The sequence below is a fragment of the Oncorhynchus keta genome, chromosome 24, assembly GCF_023373465.1.
Source record: "Oncorhynchus keta strain PuntledgeMale-10-30-2019 chromosome 24, Oket_V2, whole genome shotgun sequence".
NCBI lineage: Eukaryota > Metazoa > Chordata > Actinopteri > Salmoniformes > Salmonidae > Oncorhynchus > Oncorhynchus keta.
The window spans coordinates 35,201,521-35,225,371 of record NC_068444.1 but is presented as its reverse complement, the minus strand read 5'-3'; the positions used below and the strand labels follow the sequence as shown (position 1 = coordinate 35,225,371).

At 44.8% G+C, this 23,851-nt stretch overlaps 2 protein-coding genes across 2 annotated transcripts; one reads left to right on the top strand and one right to left on the bottom strand.

The window, feature by feature from the left end:
* Positions 1 to 5,326: 5,326 nt before the first annotated feature.
* On the top strand, positions 5,327 to 14,875 carry LOC118357434 (chymotrypsin-like elastase family member 2A). Its single transcript, XM_035734521.2, has 7 exons — positions 5,327 to 5,452; positions 8,423 to 8,595; positions 9,856 to 9,965; positions 12,751 to 12,845; positions 13,089 to 13,369; positions 13,823 to 13,986; positions 14,478 to 14,875. The coding sequence occupies exons 1-7, from the start codon at positions 5,424 to 5,426 to the stop codon at positions 14,655 to 14,657; spliced, it is 1,032 nt and encodes a 343-aa protein (XP_035590414.1). The 5' UTR covers positions 5,327 to 5,423; the 3' UTR covers positions 14,658 to 14,875.
* Positions 14,876 to 15,452: 577 nt separating this feature from the next.
* Positions 15,453 to 18,900, bottom strand: LOC118357435 (mitochondrial import inner membrane translocase subunit Tim23-like). Its single transcript, XM_035734523.2, has 7 exons — positions 18,083 to 18,900; positions 17,892 to 17,950; positions 17,659 to 17,752; positions 17,428 to 17,512; positions 17,052 to 17,110; positions 16,831 to 16,941; positions 15,453 to 16,717 (listed from the first exon to the last, which is right to left on the bottom strand). Exons 1-7 carry the CDS (start codon positions 18,177 to 18,179, stop codon positions 16,599 to 16,601), a joined length of 624 nt encoding a protein of 207 aa, XP_035590416.1. The 5' UTR covers positions 18,180 to 18,900; the 3' UTR covers positions 15,453 to 16,598.
* Between the last annotated feature and the right edge of the window lie 4,951 nt (positions 18,901 to 23,851).

Sequence of the window (23,851 nt, the reverse complement as noted above, 5' to 3'; positions counted from 1 at the left end):
ACTTTTCACCTGAGCAATAGTCATTGCACACAAACATGCACTCATGCACCAACACACTGATTCTCTGCACAGGGATTGGTCAGTCTGAGAGAGCAGAGATACAGCTAATGAGATGACAAGATGCTTATCCTTAGGGCTAAGACTAACGTTACAGCTAACACACACACACACACACACACACACACACACACACACACACACACACACACACACACACACACACACACACACACACACACACACACACACACACACACACACACACACACACACACACACACACACACACACACACACACACACACACACATTTAGCCACCTGGCCTACATCTTGGGGTCAGAGAGAGAGAGAGAGAGAGCACGAGAGAGTTACAGAGCGAGACAGAGAAAGAAAGGAAAGGATAGAATGAGTGTGAGAGAGAGGAAGGGTAAGTGAACAGAGTATCTGAAAGAGTGTAATAGAAGAATAGAGCAAGAGAGCAACATTGAGAGAGGAGACTTTAAGTGAGGGCTCATCGTGGATTTAGTATTGATCGGGGGGTGAAAAAGTGTTGGTGTTAGAATTAAATGTAGTCTGCTGTCAGTTGTGGATGAGAAAAGGATCCGAGTACAACAGGTGCACTTATAAAGGTAAGAAACAATGCTGAACCTGTGTGGGTGTGTGTGTGTGGATCCTAGTGTTGGGAAAGAGTAAGTGTTCATGAGTACAGTGTCAGTTTCTGAGACCCAGATTAACCCTACTCCAAGGAATAGGTTTATTCTGGGTGTGGGAAACCGGCTCATAGCATTTCTAAATTGAGTTCAGCTTGGGCAAGAGAGACAGAGGGAAGAGAAGGGATGTGGCGTTTAGCAAGGAGTCTGACTGAGTTTCCCAAAGCTTCTCAGCCATCTGCAGGGTTTAACAGACTCACACACACACACACACACACACACACTGACTGGAATATACATAGGACGGGATCAGCGTAGTGAGCGTAGCTGTGTGGCTTTGTGTTTAAAAACAATTCTCATTGCTAACTCAATAATAGGATTCAAAGAGCTAAATTTACTCTAATTGTTTCCCAGGAGTCTATTATTGTTCTCCTCTTTATTCTCTCTCTCTTTGTCTCTCCCTTCAATGGAGGGAGTAAGAGAGACAGAAGGGAGGAAGATTGAAGAATTGGTTACCTGTGAGGGCTAAAGGCTCTCTTAACTTTAGCTCAATCCCACGTTTTACAAAATAATCTGGACCCTGTAATCTTATTACCGAAGGCTAATCTGGACTGTGTGTGTGTTACCAGAGAGGAAGAGAAGAGTGGGGCGCATCTGATAGGAAGGTTTTATGGAGGAAGAGAGAGGGAGAGGAGGGAAAGAAAGAAAGATTAAATATTTTTTTCTGCAGTTTCTTCAAGACAAGACAACCTGAGCAGAACAAACAACCAGGCCACAGCTGGAAGATCAATTGATCCCTTATTCCTATTTGTCAGTGTTGTTGTCATGGCGAGGCACTGGCGTCTGTCATCGGAAGGCTTCCCCCCTGTCAGCGGCCATTTTGGATCAACGGGCGGACTCAGGACGGAGAGAAAAGAAGAGGAAGAGGAGGAACGCTCACCCATCTACTCCCTCTCCAAGAGCTCCATGGACGTAGTCATGGCAACCAAACACCCGCATCTGCGAGACCCGGCGTGGGCAAAACTGGAGCTGAGACGGAGCGCCAGCCAAAATACACAGTCCTCCACAAACACACACACACCAAAACTCACAACCCTACAGCAATACATACAACAACCCACACCCTCACACTCACAGACGTCTCAAAACATACACGGGCACGGATCTCCCCTTAGTAACGAGCGTGTGGCGCGTTGGAGTATGTGTAGTGCCAGTGTGTGTAGCAGTGTTAGCACACCAGAGACGGTCATATGGAAGGGAGGGAGTATGACTGAGGAGACCCCGTGCATCCTGTACTCCGCTCGCTGCTCCAGACTGGCTTCAGAGTCTCAGTCTTCCATACAAACACCTGCTACACCCTCACCTTTCACCTCACCCCTAAACACACCCACTCAGAGCCCAACCCTACACACACGCCACAACCTACCCCAACTCCAATACAGACCGTCACCCCTTACCGCAGACACACCCTGTCAAACGCACACACCCTCACCTATGTCCTCACCCCTACCTATAATGTTACCACTACCCTCACCCCTATCTATAACCTCACCTCTACCCTCACCTCTAGCTGTAATATCATGCCTACCCTCACCCCTATCTATAACCTCACCTCTACCCTCACCTCCAGCTGTAATATCATGCCTACCCTCACCCCTATCTGTAACCTCACCTCTACCCTCACCCCTATCTGTAACCTCACCTCTACCCTCACCTCCAGCTGTAATATCATGCCTACCCTCACCCCTGACCCCTAAAGGATGCCGACCAAATCCTTACACAGACGAAGCCTGTTCCCCCCACAAGCATCCCTCTTCCCCCTTTCCCTCTCCTTCCTGTAGAGCTCAGGGTGTGGAATGTCTGGAGGAGAGGGGCAGCATTGAGCAGGTCCCACCCCAACCAGGGTGCACCCCTGAGGGGATGTACTATGTAGAGAAGCCCCCTATCCTGAGCCCCAGACCCAGACCTAACAACAACACACCTCCGTTGGGTGTTTGCTTGGGCATCCCTGTACAGCAGCAAGAAGTGGAGATGGACCCTCGGGTGTTTTTCCCCAGCCCACCTGCTCACCTGGCATTGTCATGGTCACCGAGGCTCACCTGTCCGTCTGGCCGAGGTCAGATATCGGCAGGTTTAGTTTCCTCCCTCAGCGACTCACAATTGGACGGCTGCCCCCGCTGCTCCTGTAACTCCGCCTATTCAGGGGTCATGAACTTGATGACATCATTACCCCAGGGGTCAGGGTTCAGGGAGGAGGGGACAATGACATCACAGAGGGAGCTGGTGGAGGTCGGGGTGCAGGCGGGGTCACCTCAAGGGTCAAGGTTAAACTTTAGCTCCCTAAAGGATTATGGGTCGGACACTAATCTGGGGTCTCCCCCTAGGTCCAACTCCATCATGGGCGACAACACTTATCTAGGTTCACAGTCCATCTTGGGGTCCCCTCCGGGGTCTAGGTTGAACCTGAGGTCATCGCTAGGCTCCCACTCCAACCTGGTGTCGCCCTCTTCCAGTATGTTCCCTCTGGACATCCCCAGAGAGGGGTGGGAGGAGAAGTTAGAATGGGAGGACAGCATCTCTGCCCCACTGGGGGAGATGGGGAGGAGGAGATCCTGTCTGAAGGTTGTGGTACAGGAGGAGGAGAGGAGGAGAAGTGGAGAATGGGATCACAGCAAGAGGAGGAGTAGTATGAAGCAGGTGCAGTGGGATGAAGACGGGATGACCTGGGATGTTTACGGAGCCTCTCTGGACCCCGACGAACTCAGCTCGGCCATACAGGTATGTCTGTCGGTGTGGTCTGTGGAGGTGTGCGTGTTAACCCTGCGTAGCTCAGCGGCCATACAGGTGTGTGTTTGTGTTAAGTCTGTGGTTTGTATAGCTCGACTATTCAGGTGATGGTTTCTACATGTCAATCTACACTATATATACAAAAGTATATGGACACCACTTCAAATTATTGGATTTGGCTATTTCAGCCACACCGTTACTGACATGAGCATAAAATTGAGCACACAGCCATGCGATCTCCATAGACAAACATTGCCAGCAGAATTGCCTTACTGAAGAGCTCAGTGACTTTCAACATGGCACCTCCATAGGGTGTCACCTTTCCTACAAGTTAGTTTGTCAAATTTCTGCCCTGCTAGAGCTGCACCGGTCAACTGGAAGTGCTGTTATTGTGAAGTGGAAACTTCTAGGAGCAACAACGCGAAGTGGTAGGCCACACAAGCTCACACAATGGGACAGCCAAGTGCTGTCGTAAAAATCATCTGTCCTCGGTTGCAACACTCACTACCAAGTTCCAAACTGCCTCTGGAAGCAACGTCAGCACAAGAACTGTCCATCAGTAGCTTCATGAAATGGGTTTCCATGGCCAAGCTTAAGATCACCATGCACAATGCCAAGCGTCGGCTGGAGTGGTGAAAAGCTTGCCGTCGTTGGACTCCAGTGAGCAGTGAAAACACATTCTCTGAAGTGATGAATCACGCTTCACCATCTGGTAGTCCGAAGGATGAATCTGAGTTTGGCAGGTTCCAGGAGAATGATATCTGCCCCAATGGATAGTGCCAACTGTAAAGTTTGGTAGAGGCGGAATAATGGTCTGGGGCTGTTTTTCATGGTTTGGGCTTGGCCCCTTAGTTCCAGTGAAGGGTAATCTTAATGCTACAGCATTCTAGATGATTCTATGCTTCCAACTTTGTGGCAACAGTTTGGGGAAGGCCCTTTCCTGTTCAGCATGACAATGCCCCTGTGCACAAAGCAAGGTACATACAGAATTGGTTTGTCTAAATTGGTGTGGAAGAACTTAACTGGCCTGCACAGAGCCCTGACCTCAACCCCATCGAACACCTTTGGGATGAATTGCCCGTCCTCACTACTGCTCTTGTGGCTGAATGGAAGCAAGTCCCTGCAGCAATGTTCCAACATCTAGTGGAAAGCCTTCCCAGAAAAGTGGAGTCTGTTATTGCGGCAAAGAGGGGACCAACTCCGTATTAATGCCCATGATTTTGGAATGAGATATTCGACGACCAGGTGTCCACATACTTTTGGTAATGTAGTATATTGTTCTATATTTATCTATATATTCATCATTTTTTATATGTTAACTGTTGTTTCTCTGACCTTATCTTATTCTATCATACAGAAACACCTTCAGCTCAAGACCAGGACAGACAACACAAACACAGAAACCACTCCCAAAACCAAACCGAAGACTAAAAGCAAATCAAGGGTTAAGATCATTTCTAAAACCAAGAACAAAACCCCTTTCATGGAAACCACTACCCTGTCAACCCCTGTTATGACAACCAAAGGCATGACCGCTTCCATGGAAACCACTACCCTGTCAACCCCTGTCACTACCAAAAGAAAGACCACTGCCATGGCAACTTCCCCAATGGCATTATCGATTAATACCGTGGCGACTGCTGCCATTGAGACTGAGGCTGAAACCAAAGGAGAGGGAGAGAGAGAGGGACTCAGAGAGGGAGAAAAAGAGGGAGAAGGAGAACAGAGACAGAGAGAACCAGAGGGAGAGGTAAAGGTAGAGAGGGAGGAAGAAGGAAAGTTAGAGGGAGATAGTGAGGGAGGAATAGATGGAAAGGGAAAGGGAGGAGGACAGAGGGAGGGAGGACTGAAGGGGGAAGAGACAGAGGAAAAGGGGACACCAGTGCTGTCTCGTAAGTCGTCATATCGTGAGAGTGGGCAGAGCAGGAAGAAGAGTGGAGGAGTGATGAAGTCACTGAAGCGATGTGTTCGCTCCTCAAACCCCAATGAATGACACTGGAAGAACACTGAGAAGGTGGACATGATCAAATTATAAGACTAACCAATGACTGTATGGGACTAACACTGGAGGTTGGCGGGGTGCAGGGTGCAGGGTGCAGGGTGCAGGGTGCAGGGTGCAGTCTAAAGTGGGGTGCAGTCTAAAGTGCAAATGAGGCATCTGAATAACACTAACACTGGACTCCCTACTGCTGTGTTGTAGTTTTTGACTACTTTATATCAAATGTATATGTTAGTATTCAAATATATCTGCCAGTAGGTGAAAAATATGTTGGGTTGGAAAGGATACTACTCCAGTTCAGGTTTGCAATAACATCTACAGTTGAAGTCGGAAGTTTACATACACCTTCGCCAAATACATTTAAACTCAGTTTTTCATCATTCCTGACATTTAATCCTAGTAACAATTACCTGTCTTAGGTCAGTTAGGATCACCACTTTATTTTAAGAATGTGAAATGTCAGAATAATAGTAGAGAGAATGTTTTATTTCAGATTTCATTCCTTTCATCACATTCCCAGTGGGTCAGAAGTTGAAATACACTCAATTAGTATTTCGTAGCATTTCCTTTAAATTGTTTAACTTGGGTCAAACGTTTCGGGTAGCCTTCCACAAGCTTCCAAAATAAGTTGGGTGAATTTTAGCCCATTCCTCCTGACAGAGCTGGTGTAATTGAGTCAGGTTTTTGAAGGCCTCCTTGCTCACACACGCTTTTTCAGTTCTGCCCACAAATATTCTATAGGATTGAGGTCAGGGCTTTGTGATGGCCACTCCAATACCATGACTTTGTTATCCTTAAGCCATTTTGCCACAACGTTTGGGGTCATTGTCCATTTGGGAGACCTATTTGCAACCAAGCTTTAACTTCCTGAATGATGTCTTCAGATTATGGCCAAACAGTTTTTTGTTTTTGTTTAATCAGACCAGAGGAAAAAGTATGAAAAGTACACTCTTTGTCCCCATGTGCTGTTGCGACCCGTAGTCTGCCTTTTTTATGGCAGTTTTGGAGCAGTGGCTTCTTCCTTGCTGAGCCTTTCAGGTTATGTTGATATAGGACTCGTTCTACTGTGGATATAGATACTTTTGTACCCGTTTCTTCCAGCATCTTCACAAGGGCCTTTGCTGTTGTTCTGGGATTGATTTTCATATTTTGCACCAAAGTATGTGCATCTCTAGGAGACAGAAACGCGTCTCCTTCCTGAGCAGTATGACGGCTGCGTGGTCCCATGGTGTTTATACTTGTGTACTATTGTTTGTACAGATGAACGTGGTAACTTCAGGAGTTTGAACATTGATCCCAAGGATGAACCAGACTTGTGGAGGTCTACAATTTGTTTTCTGAGGTCTTGGCTGATTTCTTTTGATTTTCCCATAATGTCAAGCAAAGAGGAACTGAGTTTGAAGGTAGGCCTTGAAACACATCCACAGGTACACCTCCACCTCCAAATTAGCCTATCAGAAGCTTCTAAAGCCAAGACATCATTTTCTGGAATTTTCCACTGTTTAAAGGCACAGTCAATTTAGTGTATGTAAACGTCTAACCCACTGGAATTGTGATACAGTGAATTGTAAGTGAAATGACATGTGTCATGCACAAAGTAGATGTCCTAGCCGACTTACCGAAACTATAGTGTGTTAACAAGAAATTTGTGGAGTGGTTGAAAAAGAGAGTTTTAATGACTCCAACCTGAGCGTATGTAAACTTCCGACTTCAACTGTAGGTCCAGGATCCCAGAAAAAACAGCCCTTAATGTCAATATGTGTTACTGCCTGCCTGCACTGCATTACAGTAAGCATGGATATGTGAATGTGTGGATGCCATAAATTATTCTAAATAATCTCCAATAGGAAAAAAATGTAATGTATTAAAATATCCTGTCAAAACATTCACTGATGTTACTTTCATATGCATTCTTTGTACTTCGCAGTATATACACATACATGTACATAGGTACTCACTCTCTCAAAGAAAAAACACACAGACACTCACATACACACACAGAGTGTTTGTAAACTTGGTAAACCATGGTGGTGTGAGTAAGTCTGTATGTTCAGTTCATTCAGGCCCTGTGTACTGCTACTGTTCAGATGAGCAGGCACATTCCCTGTCATTCACCGTAGTAAAGGCCTGAAACCACCTCACTAGCTGCTTCTACTGTTGTCATATCTCACTGTTAACGAACAAACACGGTAGTTGTATTTGTTATGTAGAGAAACAAAGCCCTCTCTCTTTCATGCCCCCTGTATGGTGAAAATGGTACAGTCCTGGGCCTAGGTGCAAGCCATACTTATACTGTATAGGATCACTTCATCCATCCACAGCCCTAGGGAGGTTTGGATAAGTTATAGAGGTTAACTGGAGAAGATTTAGAGTTAGGTAGATGTTTAGATAAGTAGAAGTAAGCCTGATGATGGAAATTATTTACAGGTAATGGGGTGTAATAGTTTGTAGATATGAATGGGTAGAGTGACAAATTGTGTGCGTGTACAGAGGTTGGGTTTGGAGGGTACATGTCACCGGGTCACGTGACACAGAATCAGGAGATGGGCTTATGGGGGGTGACGTGCGTCATGGGGTGAGTAGGGAGTAAAGTAGAGGGGCTGTTTTTTTCCTACATGTTTGTCCTATGTTTGCGGCCAAGGGAGTGTGTTGTGCCTGTGTGCATGTGTTCATGCATGCGCATGTATGAATGTGTGTGTGTGTGTGTGTGTGTGTGTGTGTGGGAATGTGGGTGTGTTGAAAGTGCTGATGGGCCCCCCAGAAGTCCCTACCCATTGCTGTAGAAGCCCCTGGCTGCAAGAGAACAATCCAGCACTGGGGCTTTGTAGTCATCTTTGTCCCTGGGGGAAATGTGTGTGTGTGTGTTCATACATAGGTACATGCGCACATATTAGTTTGTGAATGAGTGTGCGTGTATGTATATGCCTGAGTATGTGCAGGTGATTGGATGCCTGTATGTGAGCGTGTGTTTATGTGTTTGTCCAGTGCTATATATATAGTGTGCTGTGTGTGCGAGGCAGTGATTCTGCTGAAGATGGTTGATGTTCCAGGGTCTCCACTCCTATCTCTGCTGCTGCTACTGTGTGTGTCGCCTCTGCCTGCCGCCACATACACCCTGACCCCTAGCAGACAGGCCCAGCACAAAGTCCTGCACCTGGGTGAGCCAGATACACACGCACACATCAGTGGAGGTTGGTGGGAGGAGCTTTAGGAGGATGGGCTCATTGTAATGGGTGGAATGGAATGAATGGAATAGAGTCAATCGGGGTTTCCATATGTTTGATATCGTTCCATGTATTCCATTCCAGCCATTACAATGAGCCTGTCCTCCTATAGCTCCTTCCACCAGCCTCCACTGATACACATGGGCACCAGCACACGAATACACACACTCATTTTAAAAGGAATAATCCACTCAATACCACAAATTCTTAGGATTTACATGGTCAAATAATGAAAATATGTTATAACGATATATGTTGTGAATTTTGCATTTCGTCGTCATAATAAGGTTGGAAGCAACATGTGAAAAGTCGACTTCAAAACCCACAATGCAATGCTCTCTCTATGGACAAGCTGGCTGGCTAGCTAGGTAGCTACTTAGTTAGAAAATGTAGCTGCCTACACACACTAATACCAAAGTCAATATCAGCATGTTAAGTAGTTAGCTAGTAGAAGCTAGTTGTAGTTAGAATCTCACCATGTTGATCGCGTTTCTCGCTCACGACTTTGAGTCAATGTGGTTGCTATGGCAAAGTGCAAGGAGCTTGCGGGTCTGTTAGCAGGGAGAAGAGTCAACTGCATTGTGGCACGATAGTTGAAGGAAGAAATGCCATTAATCTGACGGTGCACCGGTATATAATATACACTTTGTTATGATGATATAGACGGATGGATGTGTTCTAGACAAGTATTTCCATACCATCTATTGTCTGATTTGGCGATCTGGAGTGAAAGTATTTGGGTTATGATATGTGATAGTGTCTTATGCCCTATCTCCAGTGACAGAACTATATAGCTATTTCCTGATACCACAGATTGACCACTTAGAAATTAAATCACGGGGATATTGTTATTTTACCCCCTGATAGAACAAATTGACAGGAGTTATATTTCTGCGTGTGGATAGGATACTCCCTTTAACAGCGATTACACCGCTTTCTCTCTCAATCTATTTGTTTCGTCACCCCTTTGCCTTTCCATCACATTTAATCTATCTGACCTCAACCATTCCTACTCGGGCCAATAACTAAAATGAAGTTTAAAAAAATACATGTTTTATCATTCTAATTGTTCAGATCTGATCTTTGTAACTGACTGTGATGATTCTTAAACTGACAGAGACTGTGGCGTGGCAGATCTAGGATCAGTATTCGTCTGACTGTACTGACAGTTCCTGTGTATTTTCTTTCCTATAGACTGGCCTAAGGACTGTGGCACGGCCCACTATAAACCTAACATGGTTGAACGGATCGTCTCTGGAAACGAGGCCAGACCTCACTCCTGGCCATGGCAGGTCTCCCTACAGGTAATCAATAAACCCATGAACATACTTATCTACTTGCTATCTTCAGGATGTCGAATTTTCACTTAGTCATGCATTGATGCCAATGGGGGGGGGCAGATAATAATAATATATGCCATTTAGCTGATGACCAAGTCATGGATGAAAAATGGGTGGTCCCAAAGTAGGATGACCAAAGGATGAAAAATGTATGTTGCTTGTGCATTAATGAAGTTTGATAATAACGGTACTGACCCCCTCCCCAAGTGTCAAACACTTGGATTCAGGAGAAGGACTCAGTAGAGTGGTCCAACTCGAGGTGTCATAAACAAGCACCCATCTCCCCAACGTAATTTATTTTTTTAACATGACCTTCCCATTCTACTGTAAAAAAATAAATAATTGCACCCCCCCTAATAGAATGAACTCAAAATAATGTTTGCAACCACGAATAACAATAAATGTACCGACTCTGTGTTTATAAACGTGGATATCAACTTTGCCACTTTATGGCACAGTCGATGCCACGCAGGGCTATGGGCCAGAAGGTCGAGGGTTTGCTGACCACCACAAACGAGCTCACTCTCGCTGTCTGTTTCATTACACTACGATTAGAAATGGCTGCAGACAATGATCAGCTAGGGGGAAATGTGATTTGTCAACATTTCGATTCAAGATTTAGAATTGAAAAAATATATGCAACACATTTTTTCCACCAACAGCTTTCTGTACCGACTTCGGGCGCTTCAACGTCATGGTTTATTGACTCCCTATCCAGTATCGAAGGCTTGGCTTGACAATCTCTGAATGTCATTCAAGTTTTTGGTGTTTAACATTCATCAAATGGCTGCTGCACAGTTTGGATGCTGAAATTATATTTTGGACTAATGTGCGCAGCTAGCCTACAGGAGACTTTTGACGTAGCCTAATCAGATTAAATCTTTGTGACTGGTTGCATTTATGCCACTCATAAAAGGTAATACATTTAAAAAGTTAAATTACAAATATTTAGGCAGAAGTGTTAAATCTGCAGCAGACAGCGCATCTCAGCATGGATGTACAGCCAGGATGGCCTGCTACTGTGCCTTTCTAGACTGTTGAGACCCACGACTGATCCAAATGGAATGAAATGTTCAAATCAGAGGGCTTTTGCACCGTTATGCAAATTACATTTTCACTCATAAAGAAGTGGGAAGGTGGGAATTACTAGTTTTGAAGTTGTAAATACCGGTTGGCTGCATTCAGGTGCTTTGAACTTGTTGAATAATTGTATTTTACCTTTATTTAACCAGGCAAGTCAGTTAAGAACACATTCTTATTTTCATTGACAGCCTGGGAACAGTGGGTTAACTGCCTGTTCAGGGGCAGAATGACAGATTTGTACCTTGTCAGCTCGGGGGTTTGAACTCGAAACCTTCTGGTTACTAGTCCAACGCTCTAACCACTAGGCTACGTTGCCGCCCCATAATGCAGATTGGCTCATGGCCAACAAGCTGCTTAAACCATAAACTAAAAGTACAACTATCATGCTTGTAAACAAATTAGTGTTAATAAAAAAAAAAAAATGGATTGCCTTTGATAAATAATGTTTTTTAGTTGCATTTAACTGCCGAAAATGCTGTTATCAAGCTCATTCCCTACTAAGGCGACGTCAGAGGTCATCGTGTGGGAGGAGTCGGAGCTCAGGGTTGATAGACGAGTTGTGTTGTATATTTGTTTTCACTTTCACTTTTACTTACTTAGCTAGCAAATTCAGCCAGCTTGTTTAGCCTGCTCAAACACATGGCTCAAACAGAGAGGGATGCTATGTTAGCTCTCTGGCTATCCAACACTGGAACTCTTCCAAGTCAAGGTAAGCTTTTGGTTTTATTCATTTATTGCCAACAGGGCCTGCCGGTGTAAGTGCTAAACTGCTCGCTGTACACTATACTGCATGATTGTAGTGAGTTTACTAGTTCTAGCTATGCTGACTATGACGTTAGTTAATATGGTGACAACGATATCGACTGTGTGTAGCAGTTAGTGGTTATGGTATGAAGGTTTGGCTTGGAAACGTTTTTCGCCTGGTCACAGACCTGTTGTGTTGTGCACTGAAGTCCACAAGCAAAGGGAAAAGGTGAGAGGAGAGTGTGTAGATGTGAAGTGATCACGCTGTTTGTATGTGGCTTCTATGAAAGCGAACTGTGCTTGAGGGTGATCAGGGGTGCATTCATTCCACCGATTCTATTGAAAATTGTTTCTTAAACGGAAGCAAACAGAATGACGCAGGGATAAACATACCTGAATCTGTCCAATAAAAACTATTGTTTGCAACTGTTGGACTAATGATTACACCCTAGATCCGCTAGATGCATTGAATGTGTCACGGTCGTTGTAAACTTTCATTCATAGGCTATAGCAACCTCATGATGGGTATAGGGAAACATTTGAGTATCATGCGGTAGCCTAAACCTATCGATGTTACATTGAGCTGGGTAAATGGAATATAAATGACAACAATCGTATATGTTGTAATAGAAATAAGGCCATGCTCATTTGAAACGGCACCGACCGCCACTGCTCACACCATTCACCATTCATATGCTCACACCATTCTATTGTTGAGGTACGCATACACCATTCCAACACAGAAGAGCTGCATTTTATATACTTAATTACAATTTTGGGGGGGAAAGGAAAACTATTTCACTCATATTGCAATTAAATGTAGTGCATATTTCATATAAATCTGAAAACACTGGACAGTTACTTTAAGTGGAAGGTCTTGCCTGTGGGTTGATGGCAAATGTGTGTGTTCTGTGTGTCTCAGGTTCGTCCCCGAGGCAGTAAGCACTACATCCATGTCTGTGGAGGAACTCTCATCCACAAGAACTGGGTCCTCACTGCTGCTCACTGCTTCCAGAAGTAAGACTTGCCATTCCGTGAGTGGTAGCACACAACATTATTGGACTGAGCTAAAAATGAAACACTTGTCTCAAAAGGACCACGGTCTAACCCATTCACCATAACTCGGTTTAGACGAGAAAGAGACAATACATCTTGAGAAACCACCAAAAAGGACTAGTAGACTACCTGTGTGTAATGTGACGGACAGTTACATTCTGAACCCTGCGTGAACTCAGTTACCCACCATGCTGTGTGTCTCAGGGGTAAAGCCGAGGATGCTGGGAGTTGGAGGATTGTCCTGGGGAAGCACCAGCTGAAACGTTCCGAAACACCCGAGAAGACTATCCCGGTGAAGAGGATATATCGTCACGAGCACTTCCGTTACCCCACGCACAGCGAGTTGGATTACGATATCGCCCTGGTCAAGGCTGCCACCGACATCGTGCCCACCAACCACATACGCTATGCATGCCTGCCGCGCAAACAGATCCGCCTGAAGCCAGGACAATACTGCTGGGTGACCGGCTGGGGAGACACTCGGGGTAAGGAGGGATGATTAAGGGGGAGGAGGTTGGATGAAACTAGGGATGAGGACTGAGACAAGAGGGGGAGAAAGGTGCGATTGGCTGGGTAGACACTCAGGTTAAGGGGGGGTGAAAGGGGGAGGAGAGGAGGCTGGGGAGGCACACAGGGTAAGGAGGGGGAGGCTGAATGGAGACACTGGGAGAATCTCATAGCATACTCGTATCCTCTCGCCTCCTTTTTAAAACCCATTGGAGACGATCAGAGGGGAGGGACCTCTGGCTTTCTCATCCAATGGGTTTTGAAAAAAAGGTGTGGAGTGAGGAGTATGCAATTGAGATTCTCCCTATGACCACTTATGTTAGAACTAAGATTGTAGACAAAAGAGCATTGACAAGGGCTGCGTTCAATATGCATGAAACAAGTATGTTGCCTAAAGGTAATCCTGTGGTGTGCCCCTGTCTGTGTATCAGGTGGGAAGGAGAACGTGTCTCTGGCTGAGGCTCTGAACCAGGCCCGTTTGCCCATCATCGACATCAAGACCTGCCGTCAGAAGAAGTTCTGGGGAGACCGCGTCAGGGACTCCATGATCTGTGCCGGCTTCAGAGACACAGAAGGACCACCTGCTGCCTGCCAGGTAGAGAAAGGGAGGGTAGGGAAGGAGGGGACTGAGGAAGGGTGGGACAGAGGGAGGAGTGGGAAAGACCGAGTGAGAAAGGGAGGAGGAAGAATTACATACTTGTACCGAGTACGCTGATTGGCTAATGGCAAACAAGCTGCGTCAACCATAAACTAAAAGTACAGCTATCATGCTCGTCAAACAAATTATAGTGGTAAAAAAACATGAATAGATCGTTTAAAAATAATAATAATGGTTTGTTGCATTTAACTGCTGAAAATGCTGTTATCGAGGTAATTTCCTTAACTGCAGAGTTCAGCATGTGGGAGAAGTCAGAGCTCAGAGATCATAGATGATTTTCCCACTATAACTGACCAATTGGAGGGGCGTTTAAATATTTTTCCCAGTTGCATGCTGGTATTTACACATTTACGAGATGTTATAAACGCAGCATTAGTATTAACATAGGAATGTGATCTAACAATGTTTTATCCCCCCTCTCCTCTTAGGGTGACTCGGGCGGTCCTCTGCTGTGCCAGTTGGGGCGTGACAGGTGGGAGGTGCACGGTGTGGTGAGCTTTGGCCCCATTGGCTGCACCGTGGAGAACAAGCCCAGCGTGTTCACCCGCACCGCCAATTACATCCCTTGGATCGAGGCTACGCGCATCAGAGACATCTTCATGCACTAGACTAGACCACACACAACCTGACAACCCCTCCACACCCCAAAACTATAGCATTTATTTTTTGTGCAAGATACCATATTGCCTCAGGCCACACACCCCTCTCCTGTGTCCATAACCTGTGAGTCACTACAGTGACATGAGACAACATTTGAATGAAGACATTTTACAATCAACATTGTACTGATCATCAGCATTTCATTAAATCAAGCCACCTGTCACGATCCTGTAATCTGTGTTAAATTCTGTGTTATTCAGGCTTTGTGTCTCTGAAAGTACTCTAGTCACCATCCACTTAATGTGTATGTTATGGACAATTTGTTTCAGAATCACACTCAAGTCAACAATTCAATGTTTTATGTCTAAAACCTATGGATTTTGTCTGGAGCATTTTGTCCTTCAATATTACATTCAGAATCATGTTATCCCATTTCATTGGTGCATGCAAAGGAACATACAGTATCTGCAATTTGTATGGCATGTATGACACCTTGACCTCCACCACATCCCCAACCAATGTTCCACTTCCTGGTTGTACTCTTTCCTGACTATAACTCCCATCATGCAGTCTGTCAGCCAATAAAGTTGGCAGAAAAAGCAGAACATTGTGGACCTCTTCTTTCAAATATACTGTAGAACACTTAGTTTAGCTTACTGACTGATACCAATAGTGTAGCGGGCACACAATCTGGGTTCAAACCCAGTCAGTCAGTCACAATAGCATATCCCACCCCTAACCCCATCTACAGGCTTTCACAACACAAGCAGCATGAGCACAACTGACAAAGACCCAAGGCAGCATTTTATCATTTTGAATGTTTGTTGTATTGTTCTTACAGTGGGCTTAACAGGCAAGGACACAAATAGATAATACAGACACTTCCAGTACTGTTTGGCAGTAACTTTTAGAAAGGCCAGCATCGACTCCAACTCTTAACAGGAAAATAGTACCCACTATGAATAAATACATTACAACAGTTTTGATTGTAAGGCCTTGGTAGGGTGTGTGCTGGGATGAATGTCTCTTTGCTCACCAGCTTCATTAGAAGTCTTGTTCTGTATCTGAAGGACTACAACCCACAGTCACATGAAAGCAAAGGACTATACAATCATGGATTCCAGAAGCTCTCTGGTTGGGTCTTAGACCAGTGTTGCAGATGTGGTTCAATGAACCATGCTTAGATGAGTAACCTTGCGTTCGCTCCCTGTACTAACCATTTGGCTTTACCTCAGGGGACTAACACAGTCGTGAGTCAAGTGGGCATCCTCGTAAAATAACCAGTCAGTAACACCAGCTGAGATGTTCAGATAACTTCAAGGAGGGGAAGGGTGGATGTATCACTGACCAGACATGACTGGATAGCTGTTAACCGATTTCCACTGAATTGTTTTCATCACTCCAGTCATGTCAGATGAGTGATCACTTCACAGGGAGGTAGGAGGCATGTAAAAATGATTACAACAGGGCCCCAGTATCCATTTACTTAGCATATACTCTTAACATGGACATACTATTTACATGACTCTTTCCCTCTTTCAAGCTACTAGACGTAGCATTCAATAATATAACATAAGATACATTTCTAAAAACAGTTCCCAATACAATAACACATAAACCCCATGGAAATAGCGTGAGGCCTTTTCAGATCTGTGTGGGTGAGAAGGGAGGTAACCCAGGAGGACAGGGCTGGGGGGGCAGCAAGGGCAGTTGTGTGGGGAGGGGTGTTTCTTGGAGGTAATTTAGTCCATGGTTTAATGACATCTCAGTCATGCCTCCAATATCTCAGAACCCTCTCAAGTCAGGAAGTGAACAAGGGAAGGGGCTGGTGATATTTGTGGGAGGGTTTGAGTATTGGTAACCTATTCCCTGAGACTCTGGCCAAAAGTAGTACACCAAGTTGGGAATAGGGTGGAATTTCAGATGAAACGCAATAGATAGGGATGTGTTCAGTAGAGATTTGAAGAAGAGGAGCCGCCTCTGATATGGTCCCAGTTACTGTAGAGAGCGTAGGCACCAGACATGGCCAACCCCACCAGACCACCACGAGCCACTCCCTTCAGCCCTCCTGAAACAAACACACGTTTTGAATGAGACAGATGGATTTTTTAGGGCACTACATGTTGAACTCTTGCCCCACACGAGACACAACCATAGACTAACCACAGACAGGCTACACACCTGTGGATTTGAACAGCATGCCTGTGAGAGTCCCAGCAGCCAAAGTGTTGATGTCATCCTCTGCTCCTCTAGCCTTCTCTATGGCCACGCCAAATATACTGTACAATAACGCTGTAAACACACATGCACACCCCATGGTTAATATAGACATACTAGGGACAAAACACCTGGTCCATGGGTTAGCCAGGGTGAAGAAGAGGAGGAAGGGAAGAAGTGCTCACCAACAGAGCCCAGAGTGTTGGCCCAGGATGCACCTTGTCTGGTCACCATGTTGAGAATCCTGAGGGCAAGGTCAGAGGTCAGATAAGTGAGAGCAGTATATAGAGCACCCTACCACAGAACCCTCAAACGCAACTCTGGCCCTTGAAGCCAGTTCCACTGTGTTTTTTCATTGGTCCTCTCTAATCAGGGACCTGGGACACCAGGTGGGTGCAATTAATTATCAGATAAAAAAAGAAAAACAGCAGGCTCCGGACCTCATTGGGTTAGAGTTGAATACCCCTGCCATTGAACATTTATATTAGCATGAATAAAAACCTGTCTCCAACGTGATAACACTAAAGCCACAGACTACTAGAGGAACACAGTGGTGCTTACTGGACGTTACGCGGTTTAGTCCAGCCCATTTCTCTGGTCTCCTTCAACCCCATCCTCAGTCCATTCACTGTCCCAAACACAGCTCCTAGAATTGGAGGGGGTGAGAGAGGAAGAGACTCAGATACAGAACCAGCAGGCATCATAACTTAATATGGGAGAAGGGGAGTTATGTGGATAGAGAGAGATGAGAGGGTGAGACAGAGAAACTGAGAGAGGGAGGGAATGTCTCACCTGTGATGCAGCTGCCCCCGATGGTGAAGAAGGCCAGTTCAAACCTCCCTCTAGTTTTACCAGCCCCTGTTGGCAGGATGAACTCATCTGTGTCCTGGAAAACACACACAGGTTAACATCTATTATCTTAGTCGACTTGATAGTGGGAATGTCACAAATCAATTCTACATATCCCTTCATTGAGTGAGGTCAACTTCTACTAACTAGCTAGGTAGCAAGCTAGCATCTCTTACCTGTACGAGGTAGCGGGGGTCAACATTAAGATAAGGCGACAGGGGGCTCATTCCAGTCACTATGAAGACAATACAGTAACCTCAGTTGATGTCAACGACGGCCAGTGTTGGCCTTGTCTAGCTAACGTTAGTTAGTATGCTAGCGACCAATCAAAACTGTTGTAGCAACATCAATTGGCAGGGGCACTTACATGGGACACCGGCGAGCTCTGTGTTGGAGTATTCGCTGCCTCCAAAGAGACTCCCGAGGCCGCCTTTCCCTCCCGACCCAGGGGCGTTATTGTCCATGTACGGTGACGATCTGGAGACTCACCCGGTGAACGCTTCGGGCTGGAGATGCTGGTTGGGTTAGCTAGCTAACTAGCTAACATTAGCCTAGCTGACCAAACGTGATGACGCAAGCCAAAAGCAATAACGTTGGCGATATTTCCTAGTATCTAAAACGCAGTAATATGTTCACGTTTGAATAGTGTTGTACACTGTCTTACTGTAGGTAGTTAGATATTGAAATTATCAGCTTTTTGTAAATTATAGTTGGGTTAGCCTTTTCATCGTGCTTCTCTGACCTCCACGATCTACCGTAAAGCGACCACTGACAGGCGATTACGTAAGCAGACCTGAAAGTTTAGCAACGTTATACACATCTTTGGCACTGCGTTGAAGGGAATTAATTACTCAACGTAAAACGGGTGACATTGAGCTATGGTTGCATTTGATACGGGGCTGTAAGCAAAATATCAAAATACATTTGCGAGTGTGACAATTCACGACATCAACGGGTCACTTAAAGTAACGATACATTGCACTAGATGGCAGCAAAGTAACATTAAAGCGCTCAATGCCAGTTCATCTGTTATCAAAAGACCCGACCAAAGAGTATAACGACCCAGCTCACAACAACAGTACTTACAACTTTAGAGAACGTTCCCCTGAGAGTCTCATTAGGGAGTGAATGTTATTTATAATAAGGGTTACATGGAGAAAATCGGACCTGTTTGAATAAAATATATTTGACCTAAATCCTCCCTGAACGATTGAAAAAAAACCAAGTGACCCTTCACTATACAAAAATAATCATTGAAACAAAGTGGATAGCAGAGAACATATCTAGCGTTTACACTCACTTCTTGGACAGACCAGAGCTTTAGAAACTGTTCTTCGTCCTGTCAATATGACATGAATTTTGATAGAGCAGCTTGTGGGTTCGCAGACCACCGTGGACAAGAGGTGGAAATATCTCCTTTATAACCATTGCATGAAGCTATCATCGTATTTGCAGGACAGCATACATTTTTTAAATACCACACAAATGACCAAATTTACAGGCTATGAATGGACAGAGAGATAGGCCTATGTGCTTATCTTATCATATTTGTCCAATGCCAAATCAGTGTGTCTTATTTGCAAGGAAACTGTCCCTGTTTCCAAATAATTAAATCTGAGACATCATTAGGAATCTGCTGGTGGTACTTTCAAAAGTTAGGCCTACATTTCCACCCCAGACAGAGAAGGCCTACCGATGCATAAAAATGTAAGCTTTAACGCTGAGAACTCTTCATCCGTGGCTTAACCCGCTGAGAAAAGGTCACAAGTGTTTCCCTAAAAGCTGTCTGGGTTTAAACATCTTCTATTGTACAGAAAGTGAATAGCTTAGTCGATTGATAGTGACAGAATTAGATTACTTTCCAAGCAAATTCTGCCTCTGAATGTCAAAGAAACTAAACAATGATATCTTAATAAATGGTAGGCATATGACATACCCTCTTACTGTATCTGCGTAATAGTGTGCAACTGCAGCACATAATTTGGGGCAATCCTACAAGTGGGCGTTCCTGCAGCTCCCTCGAGCATCACATTGGTTCCTTCATCATCCTCATGTTTGTGTGACACTTTTGAATGTAGGTTAAAAGGGAAATAAAAGTATTATCTGAGTTAGGCAGTGCCCTTTGCTCCGCGCCGAACACGTACCCTCACATTCGTTTACAAAACTGTGGGAAAACAGTGCCCGACCTTCAGGGGCAAAGGACACTGTCTACCGGTCGCTAGTACATCAGGTGGGAGGCGGGAGCGACACCGTGTGCTTACTAACTAGCTAGTTAGTGACACTGTGTCCCAGGTTGCTAGTTAGAACTCCAACACCAAAACATGCTAAATAGGTTCTCTCAGGAGATTTTTGCTAACATACAGTCGAGAAAATGTTCCCCTAACTAACGGAAACAGGACACTCAAACATCAGCAGAACATTACGGGTAACATTGCAAAAACATTCTCTCTCCCTGGAATTGTTAGCTGGGTAACCCCTTTCATCTTCCCTTTCATTCTCCTTTCATCTGTGACCAGGCTGTTGAGACCACCAGTACTCTCTTTGATTAGACTTTAGTGTGTGTGAGATGTCAGGTCAACACACACATGCAGTCTTCTGTCTTACTGCCCTATATACATAGGCATGGAATCATTGGCCACTTTAATAATGGAACACTAGTCACTCTAATATATATGCCATTTCGCAGACGCTTTTATCCAAAGCGACTTACAGTCATGTGTGCATACATTCTACGTACGGGTGGTCCCGGGAATCGAACCCACTACCCTGGCGTTACAAGCGCCATGCTCTACCAACTGAGCTACAGAACCACGGCTGGATCCCCTAATAATGTTTACATACTGCTTTACTCATCTCATATGTATATACTGTATTCTATTCTACTGTATTTAGTCAATGCCAATGCAACATTGCTCGTCCTAATATTTATATATTTCTTAATTTCATTCTTTTACTTTTAGATTTGTGTATTGTTGTTAATTGTCAGATACTACTGCACTGTTGGAGCTGGGAACACAAGCATTTTGTTACACTCGCAATAACATCTGTTAAATATGTGTATTTTACCAATAAAATGTGATTTGATTTGTATATTTAACCTTGTGACAAACAATTCAGTCCCATTCAAAGTCCTTTTTTTTTAACCTAACCCTAACCTTAACCCTAACCTTAACCCTAAACTTAACCCGAAAACCTAACCCTAAACTTAAGCCTAAACCTAACCCTTGCTCTTAACCCTAAAACTAACCCTAGCTCCTAACCCCAACCCTAAACCAAATTTGAATCCTAACACAATTCTAACCTTAATCCTGATCCCCCTAGAAATAGCATTTGACCTTGTGGGGACTAACAAAATGTCCCCAGTTGGTCAAATTTTTGTTTGTTTACTATTCTAGTTAAACACATACACAAATGTGTATGTAGGCCTAGACAGTACAGCCATCTGTCACAGGTCAGAGGAATTATGAATGAATTTATTGTGGTGAGAAAAACCCCCACAAATAACAAAAGTTATTTTCAATGCAGTCACTGAAGCAGCCTTGTGTTATTGTGTATTCATCCGAGTCCACGTGGACAAGTGGAACGAAGAAGATTGTCATTGTTGGTGTGTGTGTGTGTGTGTGTGTGTGTGTGTGTGTGTGTGTGTGTGTGTGTGTGTGTGTGTGTGTGTGTGTGTGTGTGTGTGTGTGTGTGTGTGTGTGTGTGTGTGTGTGTGTGTGTGTGTGTGTGTGTGTGTGTATTCAAGCTGCCTGGCACAGTCTGTGAGAAACTGTTGTCTCTGTATGGGAGCCCGGTGGACCCACTGGCCTCCTACAATACACTATTCAGTCTCACGCACACATGCACACACCCACACACATATGAGCATGCACACACACACACACACACACACAGACAGACATGGTCCGGCCAAGAGGCTTGTTTATCCCTCAGCCAATCACCAGGAGGGAGGAGGGTGCACAACAACAAAAAATGCTGTATGTGAGAATAATAGCTTCATCTTTATCTTCTTCTCTCCCTCTCCCACATGTAAACTTGTTGCTCGATCCCCCTCCCTCTCTTTCTAACTTTGTTATCATTCCTTCCTCTCTCATTTTTCTAAGCTGAACTAAAGCTGAACTAAACCAGTACAGAAAGGAGCCTCTACAGGACCCTGGTGTGTGTGCTTGTAGTCGCGGCAACAAGAAAATAAGGTTTTGTCTCCTTTAACCCCTTAGTGTCGATTGATGCCGGTGAGTGAATCTAAGTAACATAATAAAAAAAATCACCATCAAAATGTGTCAGTTTAAGCTAGAGATGTCTCGTTTTTTGCATTGGAGTCATCTCAATCCAACGCATCCGCCTATGTCGCACTTCCGCATCAGTGAAAGGTGGCAGAGCTAGAGATGTGTTTGTCAGTCCATGAGACTATTGACCACTCTATTGAAAGGGGAGACTCTCACAAACACGATGGTCGTCTCCATTTTGCTCTACGACCCCCACAAGTGTTAGGGAACTTGTCTGAAATCGGTTCCGTTGATGTGCCAACTTCTGTTTGTAGCGTCCTAACTGTTTGGGCTACAAACTAATGTGACCTCACTGTGGAAAGGGGAGATTCTCATGAACATGATGGTGTTCTCCATTGTGCTTTACAACCCCACAAGTGTCATGGGACTCATCTGAATGTAACCAGTACTGGTAAAAAAAAAATATGGAAGTATGAAATTAGTTCAACCTACCCAAAAAAGCACGTAGCGTGTAAAAATCGTATGTCCTTTGTTGTAACACTCACTACCTAGGTCCAAACTGCCTCTGGAAGCAATGTCAGCAGAAGAACTGATCGTGGGGAGCTTCATGAAATGGGGTTCATGGTCGAACAGCCGCACACAATGCTAAGATCACCATACGCAATTCCATACTGGAGTGGTGTAAAGCGGTGTAAAGCTCGCTGCCATTGAACAGTAGAAACCTGTTCTCTGGGGTGATGAATCACGTTTCACCATCTGGCAGTCCAATGGACGAATCTGGGTTTGGCGGATGCCAGTAGAATGCTACCTGCCCCAATGCATTGTGCCAATTGTAAAGTTTGGTGGAGGAGTAATAATGGTCTGGAGCTATTTTTCATGGCTCAGGCTAGGCCCCTTAGTTCCAGTGAAGGGAATTCTTAATGCTACAGCATACAATGACATTCTAGATGATTTTATGCTTCCAACTTTATTGCAACAGTTTGGGGGAGGCCCTTTCCTGTTTCAGCATGACAATGCCCCTGTGCACAAAGCAAGGTTCATACAGAAATGGTTTGTCTAAATTGGTGTGGAAGAACATGACTGGCCTGCACAGAGCCCTGACCTCAACCCCATCGAACACCTTTGGGATGAATTGGAACGCAGACTGCGAGCCAGGCCTAATAGGCCAACATCTGTGCCCAACCTCACTAATGCTCTTGTGGCTGATTGGAAGCAAGTCCCCTTAGCAATGTTTCAGCATCTAGTGGAAAGCCTTCCAAGAAGAGTGGAGGCTGTCATAGCAGCAAAGGGGGACCAACTCCATATCAATGGCCATGATTTTGGAATAAGATGTTTAACGAGCAGGTGTCCAAATACTTTTGGACAAGTAGTGTACATACACAAATATTTCCTGAGCTTTCTTATTTCTCCTAGATAAAGGACAAACACTTCAAAACCTTTGTTTCTTATCATTTATTTTGTGACTGCAATTTTTTGGAATGTGTTATTCAATACTAGCCCCCCCCCATGGGCTAGTATTGGCTCTAGGCTAGATTATACAGAGAGGAGAGTAGTTTACCAGATGGTGTGGCGATGGTCTCAGAGATCCTGGGATAAATGTCATAAAACTACAAACAAAACATTATCTGTATAAATCAAGAGCGCACACACAGACAGAGTTTTAGATGTTTCTGACAGGTGCCTCTGCCTCAACCCCCAAATGGGAGAATAACCCAGTAGGAAAAGGGGATAGGGAGAAAGACAAACTCTTTTTCCTCTTCCTTGGCCCTTTCTTCTTTTCCCTCTTTCTTTCACTCATTCTCAATCTCTCTCATTTGGCCCACACTCCATCCATAGGAATGTAACCCTCTAGTCCATTGGGTTGCCAGATCAGGCTCCCTCTAGTTCAGTGAGTTGCCAGATCAGGCTCC